Source organism: Lynx canadensis, chromosome B1 (genome assembly GCF_007474595.2).
Source record: "Lynx canadensis isolate LIC74 chromosome B1, mLynCan4.pri.v2, whole genome shotgun sequence".
Lineage (NCBI taxonomy): Eukaryota > Metazoa > Chordata > Mammalia > Carnivora > Felidae > Lynx > Lynx canadensis.
In genome coordinates, this window is record NC_044306.2 from 84,285,068 (window position 1) to 84,302,595 (window position 17,528).

At 36.5% G+C, this 17,528-nt stretch overlaps 1 protein-coding gene across 1 annotated transcript in view; it reads left to right on the plus strand.

The window, feature by feature from the left end:
* The window catches only part of INPP4B (inositol polyphosphate-4-phosphatase type II B), a 797,369-nt gene that overhangs the window by 437,338 nt on the left and 342,503 nt on the right, over nucleotides 1-17,528 (plus strand). The window contains 2 exon segments of the mRNA XM_030313011.1: nucleotides 8,601-8,719; nucleotides 10,746-10,862. Coding sequence (XP_030168871.1) covers nucleotides 8,601-8,719; nucleotides 10,746-10,862 — 236 coding nt within the window.

Consider the following 17,528-nt stretch of genomic DNA (forward strand, 5'->3'; position numbering starts at 1 on the left):
GTCTGTATACAATGTTAGGTGATGATGCCAGGCCAGTTTGGGGCTTTCAGCATATAGGGTGGGATATCAAGACTAGAAAAGTCACCAGTACAGACTTGTTTTTAATTCAATTGCTTGACGACAGAGTCTTAGTCACCTAGGTAATATTCATGAAAACAAGACAAAATAGTATTTTCTGAGGATTGACATGAGAGAAGCTGAGGGAGCTGGGGACAAGTTGGAGAATGGGCGTCTTCTGGTACTGACAACAGTCATTTGAACCAAATTTGTTCTTTTTATATGCAAATATGCTGTCTTCTGTACAGCTGGAATCTTCACTGCTCCAGAGCACAGACAATCAAAGAGCATTTCCCGAAAGCACCATTGTTCCGGGAAGAGGTTCTTTTTTTCCCTCTCTCTCTAGATTTTTCAATGATACTTAAATTCAGAATCTGTACTGAGTGGTAGTTTATTTCATATGTGTAATGTTCCACACTAAGGAAGTGAATTTCATCTTTTTAGGCATTTTTTTTTTTTAATTTTTAAAGGCCAACACATTTATTTAACACACACAGAGGTACACATAGAATGTGGTGGCATATTTTTATATTATTTTGTTATGGGGGAAAGTAAAAAATTTTATTTCAGGACCTTTTTCCCAACAATGTGAATTTAGCTTTTTACATGAAGGAAATCAATTTAATTTATAAGTGAACAGTTGTAATGAAATTTAGGAGAAGTGGTGCTCAAATCTCAGTGTAGCAAGAATTCTGTAGCAATGTTTCTATAACAAAATCTTTTAAATTCCCTCTTGCAAATTATTACCTATATTCTTCAATCACTCCATCATCTGCTTCCTCCCCATGGCATTAGGCTCATCCTTTCCTCATGTTTTATTTGGATACTATTACCGGAATATTGAGAGTCTTAAAATTCTTGTTACAAAGCTAAATCAACATTGAGCATGCAGAGGAACAGACAAAGCAGAATGACGTTATTGGGGAAAAAACTCAGACTACTGAATACTCTCTGCTATTGGTAAGAAAAATAAATAAATAAATAAATAAATAAATAAATAAATAAATAAATAACAGGCTTCATTCTTGAGCCACATGTTATGATCTACAAATCTGACGAGTAAAAAACACCATATAGATATGGAATTTAGTGGAACTATGAGGCAGCAACAAGCATGGTATTGTTCTGGACATGTGCTAACACAAGCAAAGTTTATTTTCAATGCCACTTGACACATGGTTAGTATGTAGTACATTGTGTTTCCCTCCACTCCCATCTTGTCTGCATGCTTCATGTATTATCTTAAGTGAGAAAAACCTTAAAATTTATATGTTATTAGTATTTTATGGTGGTAGTATAGGAGCAAAAAATATAGCATTATTTCAATAAGTCTAAAAAATTCTTGCATTAGGATGGCTTTTTTTTCATGTGTGTATGTGTGTGTGGGTGTGTGTAGGTGGGTGTATGGGTGTGTGTGTGTGTGTGTGTGGGTGTGCATGCACGTGTGTGTTGATTTTTTGGGTTTATTTCTTTAACTTCCAGCCTTAAACCTGAACTGCTGTTTACCCCTGACCTTCTAACAATCTAAAATTAATACTGTTGGTTTCATGTCATGTAGATATTCTTATCCCCCTTTCTTATCCCCCTTGAAAAGTCAGGCAGGCCTTGATTTTGCATTTGGGACTTTTTTTTTTTTTTGATACATTGCCTTAAAAGACAAACTAAACCAAAAAGGAAAAAAAAAGTGCCAACTTTTATACATTTTTTACTTTTTCCAACAAGTATTGCTTATGTTGACAGTTAAGCATGGTTCACGTACTCTTCAGGGAAGTATGTGTTAATTAAAATCCCCCCCCCCCCACAATGGTTAAGGGGGAGATAACACCTTTTTGTTTTATCCCTATAAGGACTTAAAAACAGTTACTTAACTGAAGGAAGAGCTGCAGTGGGTTCAGAGAGAGGTGTTCCTGACCCTAATAGTTGTAAGTCTTAAAAATATGCAGTGACAACTTCAACAACCTCACCTTTCAGAATGATGGGAGAAACATGTATTAGAGGAAATGTGAGAGGGCAGGAAAGAGAACAAAAAGGGATAAGACCAAATGAGAAAGATTACAGAAATTAGACTTGATTAGGTGAAAGTACACTAAAATGAACGGGATGACAAGATATAATGCTAGAGTCAATGAATTAAAGACTCTTAAAAGATTCTACAAAAAATACTGAATGCACATAGAATGTATAAATTATAGCCATAAATCAGTCAGTATGATATAGAGCCACATTTTTCTAAGAAGTAGCCTTAGGAAAATATTTATTAGTGAATACAGAATATCCTGACTACTCAGGAAATTCTCACTGTGTGGATATTATTATGAACCAGCGCCACTGTGCATTCTGCCATTTTACTGCATACAATTGAATTATCATGGATTGCAGTGCCCTGGAAATGGGGCAGCGTTGTCTTCTGAATCCAGTCAGGGGATCTGAACTGTATCCTACACTTCAGAAAATTGCTTTCTTAACATTCCAGAGAGAAAGGAAGAATAAAGAACAGAAAGGAAGAAGAGACTAAAAACAGGGAAGTATGTTATACATATTATACTGGCAAAGCAATAAAAAGAGGAGTTATGATGCTTTTTAAGTATTACATACATTTTTAACGTATGTTACAAATTTATATAATTTAAATTTAATCACTGGTATATAATGGTAACTGGGAAAACATATAATGGAGTACAGTAATTTTCTGGACTGGAAGCATAACCCAAATTGGCATATCAATTGATTAGTGGCATCTAATTTTCTGGAATACGAGGAGAAAGATATATATGTGACATTTTAAGAAACCTGACCAAATAAGAATTTGAGAAGTAAATAAACACTGTATTCTAGGCCTCAAGAGTCTTTCCACAGCCTTTGGGGAAGTGGCTGATTCTCTTAGCCGTAGTAAGATAAGAATGGTGCTATTGAGGGAGCCTAGAAGCCAGATGGTTATTTCTCTAAAGCCCTGTTTGTACAAGGCTGCTTTTCTATTCAGGATACCCTATCCTCTGTGCCCTGGCATTTTTGCCCTTGAGTGGCATGGATTTATCTCTTCCATTTTCACTACGAAGGGTCTGTAGAGGGTACAATCGTTAAGATTTCAACAGAGGAGGAGGTACGCTTCTATTAGGCTATATTGGGTTATAACTACAACATTTACTTTTAATTGCAAGAAAAGGAAGAGTTATGAGCAGTCTTCCTTTTTCGATGAAGGAAGTATACAGAGCAGAAGAGCAAGTCTTTCTATAATCTGTTGGGGCATCTCAGTTATTAGATAATGCCTCCCTGTTAGCCATCACTCTCTGTATAAAGGAACACTACCTCCCAGCTAAATGCCTACTTATAGGGTGAGTTGACTATTTACATGTAGCTCATTTGCCTGGCAGACAAAAAAATAAGGCTTTCTGTTATTTTTGGTTGTTATTTGGAAGTTCCTAATCATAGGTAAAATTAACAAGTGTAAGTGTCCACATCTGATTTCACAGAAGACAGCATATTAATGATACCTATGATTTTTGGAAATTAACAAATAATCCAGTAAAAGGTTTTAAACATTTTATCTATATGAAAACAAGAAAATACCAAAAAATCACAGCTATAAATTTAATAAAATTATTTTACTGAAGAACCATATGGTTATACCAAATTAGGACCAACCTGGAATATCTCAAGCATATAACTACTATAAGAATATTGGATAGATAAAATCCATTTTTTGCATCAATGCATAATTATATTCATAATAATAATAATATAATGTGCTTAGCATTCTATATACATTCCTTCCTATAATCTTTATAGCAATCTATGAAATGTGTCCTTTTAAGTCCACTCTACAGATTAGAAAATAGAGACTCAAAGAGATAATTTATCCAAAGTAACATAACTCCTTAGACTAAATCCAGGTTTCAAATAGTTTTATCTCCAGTGAAAAAATCATTCCTCTGTGTTCTATATATTATACTGTGTGGTTTCTCCTCTAAGCCTAACTTTCTTTTTGCTAATGTAAGAACAGAAAATAGAGATGTGGAAATTCTTGTCAAAGTCCCCTGCCCCTGCCTCCTTTGCTTGTGGCCATTGCTTTGTTCTGGAGGAAAGAGGATAAACTTGTTAGATGCCAGTAACACTGAATGGCAAGAAGAGAGATGAAATGGAGTGAAGCAAGAAAAATGACCTGACTTCAAAGAAGAAAGAGTTCTTAAGGGGAAAGGGGTAGATGCTTGAAGTCGACTGTGAATTCACACTGCCCTGTGGCTCATGCTGCTGCTCTCATGAAAGCCTGTGGCAGGCACCTTTGCTTATTTGTGGCCTCCATATCTGATGCAGGTCTTAGAATGTTAGGATTTGGCCAATGCTGCTGAATTCGAAGGCACTTGAACCAACAGTTGTGTTCTGCTTCAGATGATTATTGCTGGGATCGAACTCTCTGATAGAAGAGTCAAGAGACAGTTTTAGGCTTCCAGCTAAAATTGGCTAGAATCATGGAAAGGCTCTATGGATTCAAGAGACTTGACACGATTTAGAAATGATGGCTGAATGAAACAAAAACTGTTATGTTGTAAAAACTGTATTTCTGGGTAGAGAGAATATTTAATTTAACAAGAACTCTGAAGACCCCTGACGCCCTTAGCTCCTGGAACCTCAAATATTAGAACTAAGGAGCAAAAGATGATTTGTGCTGTCTTCCTAAGAATTCAAGTAGTAGCTTTGAGCATCTAGACCATAGGTTAGAAACTTCTGGTCCTTAGGCCAAATCAGTCACAGATGTATTTGTTGTATGGTTCTTATAACTTTAGCCTACACAGTGACTGGGATTTCAAGCTCTGGACAGATCCTCAAATCAAGCAACAGTGGGCTTTCATTCTTTGGGCAATGAATTTGAATAGAGGTTCCCTCTGCTAACACAGCAGAGGCTTTCCAGTTTGCTCAGTGCCCAGCCCTCCCCTGAGATATTGATGCTGCATTTATTTTTTATCCTTACACTTCTACCGAGGATTCCCTACCATAGAATGAGAGCTGTGTGACTCCTTTACAAATCTGAGCAGGAGACGCGGGTCTCATTCAAAACACTGGCAATAGAAAGTGAACCCTCAAGTTGCTAGTTACTGTAACAAAGTTGACAGAAAAAAAATAGTAGCTCAAAACTATTTTATTTTTGTAAAGAAAAGTTTAAAATTATAAGCTTTTTTAAAAAAAAGACTCATTACTTCTATATTGCAGTTTTTTTCCCTTTTTGGTAAAAAATAAAACAAGTCTATTCAATGGACACAAGCACATCTGAATCCCAACCTATTAGCATCTTGTGTATTTAAACTCTTCTGGACTTTGGGAATACTTTTAAATAGCTCAGTCCAAAACAAAACCAGTAAAAAGGAAGAAATAATTCCTTTATATATAATTATATAATCATCATTCATATATATATATATATATATATATATATAAATGATTGCAGGAGACATTCATTAACTATGCATTTGACTCAAAAATTCTTAAATAAAACAGAACAACAGAAGCAAAACCTACTGTACTCTGTTAGTCTTATGAGTTGAGGAAGGCCATGTAGGCAGATCAGAGTTTTTGTTTGGGTAATGGGTTGTGGCAAGTATATCTGGAAGATTGACAGAGTTTTTAGGCTTCTTTATTGGCTATCACATAATTCCTATGCAGGTTAGACTTTATAGTGACCAAATGAGTGATATCTCCATGAAGAAATCCAAGCACTCATCATTTATCACCCGTTCAGTGGGACAGTTTCAGGATATATAGATCCATGGCGTGTATGGGTTTCATGATATGAAATACAGTGACTCACCTACTGGATTGTATTACAAACAAATATTGGACATGGTGACAGCTTTAAGGAGCTATCTGAATATAACTGAGTCAATAAAAATATTTTACACAATAATAAAACACTAAATATTGGTAAATGTTGATATATATTGGTAAATATTAGTATAGTGATATTGATAACTTTATGTAGAAAAGTCCATTCATAAAAAAGGCATTAGCCTTTCTCAGATGCCAAGAGACAGGTAAACAGATGAAGAAATAAAGTGTTCAAGAGTTTGTGACTTAATGTCACATAACTAGCAAACAAGGAATCTAGGAATACAGCTCAGGAATTCTGACTGATCTTAGGGTCTTTCCATGATATCTTACAGCCTAAGTATTAGGGAACAGAAAGTCTTCTGGGGTTTTGGGAAGAAAAGAGATATGTACTCTGCCCGAGGTATGACTTTAGTTATTGTTTTTTCTGCTTGTTTTAAGATATGGAATATAAAGGAATACAAAGTGCCATTATTGTTGTTTTTACTTCTTCAGTATTGGGATATCTGCAAATTGGGTTGGAGAGAACACTTCAGTTTAATGAAGGCTTTGTCTGTTTTATTAGGAGTGAGTCTGAGAGTTTCTCTCATAAAAGAGAGAATAGCAGCTTGCTTCTGGGAAATAATCACAGCCCACCACTGATAAGAAATCTGAAAAGGAGTAACTCATTTGAGCAAACGTGTCATAAGCTCATAAGGTAGAGATGAGGCTGCAGGCAGAAAGAGGGCAAGATGCATATGTTTGAAGCAAACGAACTTCAGCTTTAAAATCCAAGACAGGTATAGTCAACATCAGTAGATGGAGAGAAAGCTGAACACCCTGAGCATATAACCAAGCAAATGAGTTATGAAGTTAACAGATTCGTAAGGCAAGTAGAGGAAATGATCAAAGTAACACCAAAGAACAGGAAAGTTTAAATCTAGCTTTTTTTTTTTTTTTTTTTTTCCTTCCGGAGCTATGTTGACATTGAAACCTCACATCAGTGTTTCCTAAAACTGCAGATCTCTTGGGTGGGACAGTAAAGAATTATGGCAGCGGGTCTTCCAAAGGTAGGTGCTATTTGTGCAGGAAAGGAATTCAGTACAGCAAGAAAAGAAATGGAACTAATGGGGAAAGATGTAAACAAAGCACCAGTGTTCTACTAATGTAAATGTGAGCACTTAATATTCCTAAGCCTCTAGTTTGCAATATGTAAAACTGAAATAGTAAGTCCAAGTTCTGTTTTGAGAAATAAAAAGATAATTAGCAAAATGCCTCAAAAACAGGGAGGGCTAAATTGTAGCTATTACTTTTTCCACACACGATTTCCTAAGCTCTCCTGTATTGATAGAGGCATTTAAAGAGAGGGGGTTTAAGTAAGGAAAAATCGTGACAAAATACCATACACGAACAAAAGGATCTCAAAGTCTGGCAGGAAGAATTATGGAGGTAAATATTTTGCCCAGCATTGCCGAGCTTTTAGAATTGGGTGAAAACCAGGCCTGTTTGGTTCCAAATCTCTATCCCATTCTGCTTCTATAAATGAGATGATCTGTAAGCCACTGGAAGATGCTAATTACATTTATAATTTCCTCTGCTTTCAAGTTTTGGATTTAAGCCATAGTACCTGTGTCCCAGTGGATGAAGGTCCTGTAAATTGCCGCGGTGACACAACATAGCTTAAATGCACCCATCCTCCTGTCCCTTCCTGTACCAGTCAGCACCTGTCAGAAGTGTGGGGTAAGGATGGTATAGAGCCCAGCACACTGTCATCATGGATCTAGAACCCAGTTTCCCCCAGCTCGCCTTAGGCCTTCAGCTGAGCATAACTTGAACCCCTTCTGGAGAGGAGCCTTTGCATCATATTTAGCCACCCAAAGGCAGGTAGTAAAACTATTTCAGAGCCAGGGGAGAAAGCACTGGGACAGATGTTGGACATGCTGCAAAGGAATGTAGTTTTGCTTTTTCCCTCAGTATTGTGGGAATGATATGTGGGAGGAGAAGATATTCAGGTAAATATGGTATGGTGATGAGAGTCTGTAATATGAGCCTGGTGGTCTCAAAGGAAAGTTATTAGTTTGTGGCCCCTGGGCAAAAATTAACCCATCCTTATTCCATATTTCTGCCTCCCAGACTTGGCTGGTATCCCAGACAGAGGGCATTTTTAACCCCTCCTCTGCCTCTGGCTTGTGGCTTGCGTGCTGCTTTGGTAGTGTAGCCTCTCTTCCCAGTTTCTGTCACTGTGTATGATTGTAGGAGGCCAGCTCTAGCCAATAGACAGGTAAGGACCAAGGGCGCATTGGTACATTTGAACCAATCCAGCCAATGTCAATAAGGAACAGCGTAAAGTTTCCCGGATATAGCCCAACTCAGCTTACTTTGTCTGGGAGTGTGATTTAAAGCCCAGGGTTTAATGACTAATTAAAGTCCCTCAAGTCCCTGAGCTGTGTGTGCACAGTCACACATTAGAGCCGGGATCCCCGGGCAGTCAAGACTAGCAGGAGCGGCAAATGTTGTCAGTGGAAATGAACTCTCAATTCAGCTCTGCAACACGTGACTTCCTATTTCTGTAAGGTACTTCCAAGGGACTTCCTCTGTAAAAAAAAAAAAAAAAAAAAAAAAAATCAGCCTGAGTCCCAGGAGATTTCATTCAGCGCCGTCGCTAAGTTTACTTCCAACTCAGACAGAAGTTTTCCCTGAGACATGGTGTTAGTTTCTTTTCTTTCTCTTTCCTCCGTCATTGTCAGCATGCAAGGATCTTGTGGCTCCTGTCCGTGATCGGAAGCTGAATACACTGGTGCAGATCTCAGTAATCCACCCGGCGGAGCAGGGTCTGACAAGATACTCAAGCACGGAAATCGTGGAGGTGAGTGAGCGAGCTGTGTGCCTGCATTTCTCTGCTCTGCTCTCACTCTCTCAGCCTCTTGCTGGATTTAAGCAAACAGCTGAAATAAGTTAGCCCATGGCCTGTAGCTATGCTATGTTACTGTCCTCTGTCATTTGAGAAAGCATACCTGAGGTTATTAAGCATGCATTGGTAACTTACCAGAATAAACAGATGAGAGAAGAACTTGCCTTTTTCATAAAAGACCTTATGTTTCTTTAGTAAATAGAAAGAAAAAAAATCCCACGTTGAATCCTTAAATATAGCAACAAGTAGGGAAAAAATATATAGAGATTTTTTTAATTAAATGGAATGAATATTTGCTTTTGGGGGAAAAAAGAGAACCATAAAGTACCTAGAGAAGTTAAGTGTTTTTGCCCTTTTCGTTTTTTCCTATGTTCTTCTGTCTGCCCATGGAAACTTTATATTCTCTGCTATTGTGTGTGTCTTTTTAAAGTAAGATGTTTTTCAAAGAAAGGTAGATGATTAATTTCAGAAACTGTAATGTTTCTAGCTAAAGGGTGTAAATATTACTCATCAGATGAGAGATTTCCTATTTACATTTATTGTTACTAATATACATTCAAAATGTGTTGGGAGGAAACTTGTTATTTTATTGGATCAGATTCAAAAGAGGAAGTGTTTTCCCCTTTTGATTATTTTGTTCTCATCATGCATATTTCATGAACTTAGTGAATAAGAGATACCTGAATATCTGGGACTAAAGAAAGTATACTTAAACTCCTTAGCTGTGCGTGATTTTTTTAGACTTGTAAACCCTGTCTGTTTTGCATGAGGAATTTCTCTGCAAGGAACTAAGTAGCCTACCCCAGACCGGGTTTGCTCAATGCTGACCTGTGCCTGGCTGGCGGAATAAATGATTCAGACTGAACTCTACTCATTTCTCTAATGAGAATGACCCAGATCCTGTATGGAATCTTGAATCTGCCCTTTGGAAACTTTAGGTGCCAATGCTGGTATAATTTGTAGTTAATGCTGTGGTTGAATTAACAAAAATAGCTTCATTCATATAGCAAAAACTTGACTAAAATTATAAAGTTGTTTATGCTATGAAAAAAATTTAAGTATTGTTCCAATATAATTATTTTTAAAACATTGCCAAAACTTAAAAGAAATTATTTTGACACACTTCAGAGGTTTATGTTTGAACATACATAGCTATTTGGGCTGTTTTTTTTCCAACGTGTCTAACACAGAGTTGAACAAAAAGTAGTATTTGTTGAATACAAAGAGAAAGAATGAATGGATAAATGAATAACTTGAGCTTTCAGAAACTCATAGATGCCTGGTTTACAGAATTGTAGCAACATCTCCATGATATTTGGTAATATGCATATTTAAATATCGATGTCAAATTTAATGTTGGATGTCAGCTCTCTAAAAATGAATTATGAGACATTGAACTATCCTGTGGGGGTACATCCTAAACTAGTAATTTTATAGCCCCAAATCCATCATATGAAGTTTCTTTCATTAGTTTTCAAATTGGTTGGAGAAAAAAAAAACCCAGCTGAACATCTCAAAACAAATGGACATTATCAGAGCATGGCTTTCAGCTGAATCATTACAGAAAGGAAGTAATGGTACTTTATGAGAAAATAGCTTCATTTTACTTTGATCAGTCAATATCTTAGATTTTTGTATACATTTCATGTGAAATCCATTAAATGTATTCTAGGTGGACTGACAACTGACCCTAAAGGAGAGTTCTGCATATAATGAAAATAAGCTGTTTTTCCAGACTATTAGCAGCTGTGACACTGATGTAGTAGCATTTACTATCAACAGCTATATCAGTATTTGGGGCCCTGGGCCTTCTGTTGCCCATGAGCATCATTTGGCAATTCAGGTCCCTCTTCCAACAGAACTATTTCCTAGAAAAACAAACAGACTCAGACACATTTTCTGCGCTCTCGTGTGTCCCTGCATGCTGCCGGCTGCAGTTGCTGCTTTATTGAATCAAAGTTGTCTGCTGCTGCTGTTACAGGGAACAAGAGACCCACTGTTTTTGACTGGTGTCACATTCCCATCTGAGTATCCCATCTATGAGGAGACCAAAATAAAGCTAACAGTCTATGATGTCAAGGATAAGTCTCATGACACTGTAAGTACTTACACTTCTTTCTTTCTTTGGGAAAAGAAGTTATGCTTTTCCAAACTATTGGGTTTTGGATATAACTGGGCATTTTTCAAAGAGGGTATTTATACTGTGTTTATGCTTGCCTTATGTTTATAGTTTCCTGACGTCTCCCCCCACCCCCTTCCAATTCACTTGGCTTAGTGCCAAACTGGCAATTGGTTAGGAGCAAAAGCTTTCAGAACATATTTTTCTCTTTTTCAGGAAGGCTGGCTTGATCTCTTGGTTTACATTTCTGTTGTTGTTGTAGGGAGTTGCTAAAGGAGTCATATTGTGGGCATAAAGCAAGTAGAAAGGATTAACTTTACATGCTTCAAAACTTTCTAGAGATTGTAATTATTCTAAAACAGGAGATTGATAAAGGGCTCTATTTTCACAATTTCTTCCTGTACATATGAGAGAGAAACTCCCTCTATTTTCCCGAAGTTGTTCCTGGCACTAAAACAAACAAGAAGTACTAGGCAGATGTTTTAAGAGGCCTATTTACGTGAAGGTCATGTAAAGTCCCAATGGTCTTTTGTCCTAAATTCTTCAGTCTTCCCACGGTGTCTGACTTCTCTTCCATGACTGCCAGGTTAGATAGTGAAGTACCAGGCGTTACCTCTAGAGGCCACTCTGAAAATTCCTGGACAGAAGAGAATCCTGTTGGGTAGGTGCTGAGGAAGGGATGACTTCAAAGGAGCCCTCTTCTTTAAATCCCTCAGGTCAGCATGACTTTTTGTCTGTTTTCAAGACAGGGGAGCTACGGCAGTGTTGACGATCAATAGTGAAGCACATGCCAGGAAACACTGAAGGCAGGGAGGCCTTTAGGTACCAGAAGAGTTCCTGTTGAAGCTAAGGGGCACTGCTGGACCTTGGGAATCACACATAACTAGTCTGAGGAAAGCGTCACTTGAAACTTAACCCTCACCTAGGTTATGGTTCAAGTAGATAGTGGGAGGAGGTGATACAACTGTGCAGGGGAGTAGTAAGCAGGGAAATGATTAGGATGATGGGATGGTAAGCAGCAACTATGGGATTTTATGTTCCTCCAAGCACATGATCAAATTCAGTCCTCCCGGCAGTCCCAAGGCACAGACAGGACAGAATATGGAAAGGACAGAGGTATAGCAACACTATGTTACAGAAATGAATGTTTTCCCTAAACTCTCAAGTTTGTGAAGTCCTTAGAAATATCAGAGTTAGAAATATTAAATACCTAAGGTGCTTCTAGTCCCTTCACTCTCTCTCATTTAAAATGTGCATGGATGTTAATGCTTCAGGGATAATCAGCTTACTCATTAATTATACTTTTTGTTGGCTTCTGTTCTGAAAGCTAATTATTTAAGGTCTTTTAAAGACTTCCTTCCTTGATCAGAGGTGTTATCACATAAAAGTATTGGATGAACTGGGATCCCTGCTGTAAAATACGACTTGTGAAATTTGAACACACTTAAGAAACGCAAGCGGCTTTCATTTACAAAGAGCTGTTAATTAAGGCATAACCTCTTCCTTAAAATAACTAACAATTGGTTCTGGATATCGAAGTGTAAATAGAAACAGAGTCTATTAATATGCTAATAATCCCCACAGACATATAGTCTTTATCCTGGAAGTTTTTCTCTTGTTTCTTAAGATTTTCTTTGGGTTGGGGGTGGGAGAGGGTAAGAAGAGGAAGCAGGAAGTGGTTTTAAAGTACAATTTGTAATGATGAGCAAGTAACAACCTAAAACAATTTAAGATCATAATACTTTTAAGACCTACGAAATGAAAATATGTTTGTGTTTTAGAAAATTAATGAATTATGTGCTTGTATTTAAAAGTAGTTTAAATATTTGATCCTAGTAAATCATTGATCATGTTAGGCTGGCCCAAAACAATGAGATCTTCTACCAACTGAATACTAACTAGTTGAGTCGGATGACTAAGCTGCTTGCTCTTTCCTATTGACTTTATCATTACTTGGAGTTCATCAGTCAAATAAATTTGTTACTTTGCCATTTCATATTCATTGACATACCTATTTATATTAGATATTTTTAAAGAGAAATGATAACCTTTCATCTGTGCCCTTGATATGGCTATTATCTAACTAGTCATTGTTCTTGTATTCCTCCAAACATTGGACCTAAGATTGATTACATTAACTTAGTAACTTCAGCAGAAATGCAATTAATCATTATAATGAATGAGAAGAGTCTGTTGATTCAGAATGACTATTGTTTCCTCCTACTACATTCTTCATCCTCCTCATTCACTTCAGCAAATCTCTCACTGTGGCAGATGGATGGATAATGCTTGGCAGGTGGGAAGGTAGGTTATGGTTGGGTGATAGGGTCATTATTAAAATTAGAGTGACTGGGGCCCTTGGGTGGCTCAGTCGCATCCAACTCTTGATCTCCTCTCAGGTCATGATCTCAAGGTTGTGAAATCAAGCCCTGTGTTGGGCCTTGTGCCATGGAGCCTGTTTAGGATTCTCTCTCTTTCTCTCTCTCTGCCCCTTCTCTGCTCACATGCATGCTCTCTCTCTTTCTCTCTGTCTCTCTCAAAATAAATAAATAAACTTAAAAATAAAATAAGAATGAACTTTTTATTAATTTCCTCACCATGAGGAAATAACCTTTTTTCTCAGAATGGGCTCTCTGATATCCAGCTGTTTGGTGGGGACTTCAAAGATTGAAATTGAAGCCCGTGTCCAGCATAGGAGAAGCCAAGTTCTAATCGTGAAACTCATGTTTTCTGAACATATACTGGTTGTCTGCTCTATTTTAAACTTCCTAGAAACTGAAACAACATAGACAAAAGTATTTTTAGCATGTTATTTACAGTGTTTAGCCCTAGGGAATCATGTTGGGAATCTGGGTCTTTCATATGTTACAGAAACAACTCAGAAAAAGGTGAAATTTACATAGGAAAAGAACATCATCATCAAACTTTGTCTTTTTCCACTTCTTCCCATACAACTGATGTTTTGGAAGATACTGAACAAGGCTCTTTCAACACTCAGATAAGGACAGCCATCAATCTGCAAACACATGATTAGGTCACAGAATTGGTTTACTCATGGTAGAAATGTGAATTTCTATATATTTTGCAAGAGCACAAATTGCTTTATTCCTTTTGTTCTTAGAGTAAATGTTTGCTGTATCCCTCAACTTGTTAGATGTTCAGTTTATAGGACAGAGTCCTGTGTCCGTTAGATACTGAACATTTCTCAGGTGAGAATATATGTCCTAAGACATTTTTTACTGCCAGTTACTAGCAATCCTCCATTTGTACCTTTCAGAAAAAGGTACCTTATCAAGATTAGATGTAAGTGTATTGAACTGTATGAGTTATATGTTCAAGGCAGTTCACTTCTAGTGCAGTTACCTATACGGAAGTGTCTAAGTTTTTTGTGTGTGTTTTTCTATGGAAAAGAAAATCATTTACATTTCGTATACTTTGACTTGGCTTGATTTTCTACACTGACTTTTGAGAAGGTTAGGTATAATTATGCTTGTTGAGATTCAAATTCTTAAGCTGGCCTTCTTCTCTATCTTCTATAGAAGGTATAGTACAGCTTTTTCCTTAAAAAGAAATCGCTATTATTGATCACTAAGCATATACCAAACACTATGGTTAATATGTATGGTTTGTCCTTTAGTCTCTAAAAAATTCTTTGAGGGAAGTATTACTACGTCCATTTCAAAGATGAAAAAATTGAGATTCTAAAGCCTTAAGTAGGCCAATTCAAAGATCCTGTCTTTTCTCAAGTGTACGTATGTTGTTAGGATTGCCCTCATTTTCACTCCCACACGATGGTATTTTTATTTCAGCTGGTATTTTAAAAGCATTCTTTATTTAGGTCTTCAAAACTGATTGAGAAAAAAAATGTTAATATGTCAATATAGGGGAAAAACATATCCAAATTTTTTAAGCACTTAGATTAAGTGTGTATAACTAATTGCAGATGTCTGAATACATTTTATAATGAAGTGGCCAACTAATCATGAAACAACAGCTATTGTTACCTGTTGTGAGGTGACTAAGTTTATGTCTTAAACTTTTGCTTTTGTCCACCTGGCCTTGTTTTCTCTTTTCTTTTGTGTGTGCCACAAGGTCTTCTCAACTTGCTGGTTCACTCAGACTTTGTCTTTTGTAACGCTTCTGTCTCCATCATAATATAATTTGCAAGGGGAGTTACTGATTCTGAATCCATAGTATAGAGGTAGTTCAAGGTTTTAAAATATTGCCGCCCTTCAAATAAAACTTCACTTTCTTTCTACGCGTTGATAAATGGTATATATTTACAAAGAGCATATTTATATTTTATTGAAGCATAATTTATATATGATAAAAAGGACAGATATAAAGTTTCAGTTTGATGACTTTGACAGTTGCATATGACCATATAACCTATGTATATTCAAGATACAGAACACTTCCATCATTCCAAAAAGTTCCTTTGTGCCTCATTCTTGTCAGTTGCCACCCCACATACTCTGAGGCAACAACTTTCATATATATATATATATATATATATATATATATATATATATATCACCATAAGTTTGTTTTGCTTGTTGAAATTTATGTGAATAAAATCATATAATATGTGTTCTCTTGTGCCTGGTATCTTCTGTTCAAATACGTTTTTGAGATTCATTTATGTTGCTGAGTGGTATTGTTACTGAATGGCATTATGCTGTAGAGACACCACAATTTGTTTATTCATTCTCTTATGGATGGGCATTTAATTACTTGCAGCTTTTGACAACAATGAATAAAGTGTGTATGAACATTTGAGTACATGTATTTGTGTGGGTATTTGTTTTTATTTTGGGAGGTAAATACTGAGGAGTTAAGATTGTTAAATCATAGGGCAGATGTCTGTTTAACTTTTCTAGGAACTGCCAAACTGTTCTTCACAGTTATTGTATGGGTTTATTCTCCTACTCTTAATTCTGTATGAGAGTTCCAGTTAACTCCACTAATAATGATATTGTCGATCATTTTCATTTAGCATTCTAGTGGGTATGAAGTGGTATCTTAATGGGTATTAATTTGCGTTTTCCTGATGACTGATTCTTTAAGTACCTTTTCCTATGCTTAGTGGCCATTCATCTTTTCTGTTTGCAAGTTTCTGTTCACGTTTTTTCCCTTTTTTGAAAAAAAAACGTGTTTTCTTTTTATTGTTGATTTATAAGAACTTTTCATATATGTGGATGTAAGTGGTTTTATGAATATAGGTGTTACAAGGGCCTCTCCTCCCTTTGGCTTACCTTATAATTTTCCTAATGATGTATTTTGTTATTCAGGGATTTTAAATTTTGAGTGAGTTCAGTTCATCAATCTTTTCACTCATAGTGTTTTTTGTGCCCCCAAAGATTATTATGCCTCAGGTCATGAGAGTATTCTCCAGTGTCTTCCTTCAGAATGTTCTATCATTCTAGCCATTACATTGAGGAATGAGATAGGGATCAAAGTTATTTTTCCCATGAGGATATCCAGTTATTGCAGCAATTTGTCAAAAATACTTTTTTCTTCATTAAATTTAGTTGGTGTCTTGAATAGAAATTCAGTTGTCTATTGATAGATGCAGGTCTATTTCTCAATGATCTCTTTTCTTCCATTGATCTCTTTATCTAGCATCATGACAATAACACAAAGATTGTAGCTTTATTGTAAGTCCTGCCACCTTTGTGCTTTTTATCAACATTTTTGTTTTGTTTTGCCTATTCTAGAGCCTTAGTTTTTCCACATAAATTTGAAAACAGCTTGTCAATTTCTTCAATTGGGATTGTTGGGATTTTCAACAATCTGTTGAATTTTCATTGGGATTTTCATTGGAATTTTGTTGAATGTATATATCATTTTGGAGGGAATGGACATCTTAACAATACTGAGTCTATTAATCTTTAAATATGCTAGACATATCTATTTATTTACGTATTTAAATTTTATCAGGAATACATTTGTGTTCACATCATTTGTGTGTGATCATAATATATTTTAAGACTTATTTCTAGGTACATTTGATAGTTTTTCATGATAACGTATAAGGTATTTTTTAAAATATAGCTTTAGGGGTGCCTGGGTGGCTCAGTCGATTAAGCATCTGACTCTTGATTTCAGCTCAGGTCATGATCTCCCGGTTTGTGGGATTGAGCCCACATCAGGTTCTGTGTTGAGAGTCTGGAACCTGTTTGGGATTCTCTCTGTCTCTGCCCCTCCCTCTCATACTCTCTTAAAATAAATAAGTAAGGGGCGCCTGGGTGGCGCAGTCGGTTGAGCGTCCGACTTCAGCCAGGTCACGATCTCGCGGTCCGTGAGTTCGAGCCCCGCGTCAGGCTCTGGGCTGATGGCTCAGAGCCTGGAGCCTGTTTCCGATTCTGTGTCTCCCTCTCTTTCTGCCCCTCCCCTGTTCATGCTCTGTCTCTCTCTGTCCCAAAAAAAATAAATAAACGTTGAAAAAAAAAATTAAAAAAATAAATAAATAAAAATAAATAAGTAAACATAAAATATATGTGTGTATATATATGCACACACACACACTATATATATATATATATATATATATATACACATATAGTTTTAAACTTGTTTGTTAGTATGTAGAAATACAATTACTTTCTGTGTATTGGCCTTGTAACCTACAGTCTTGTTAAATTC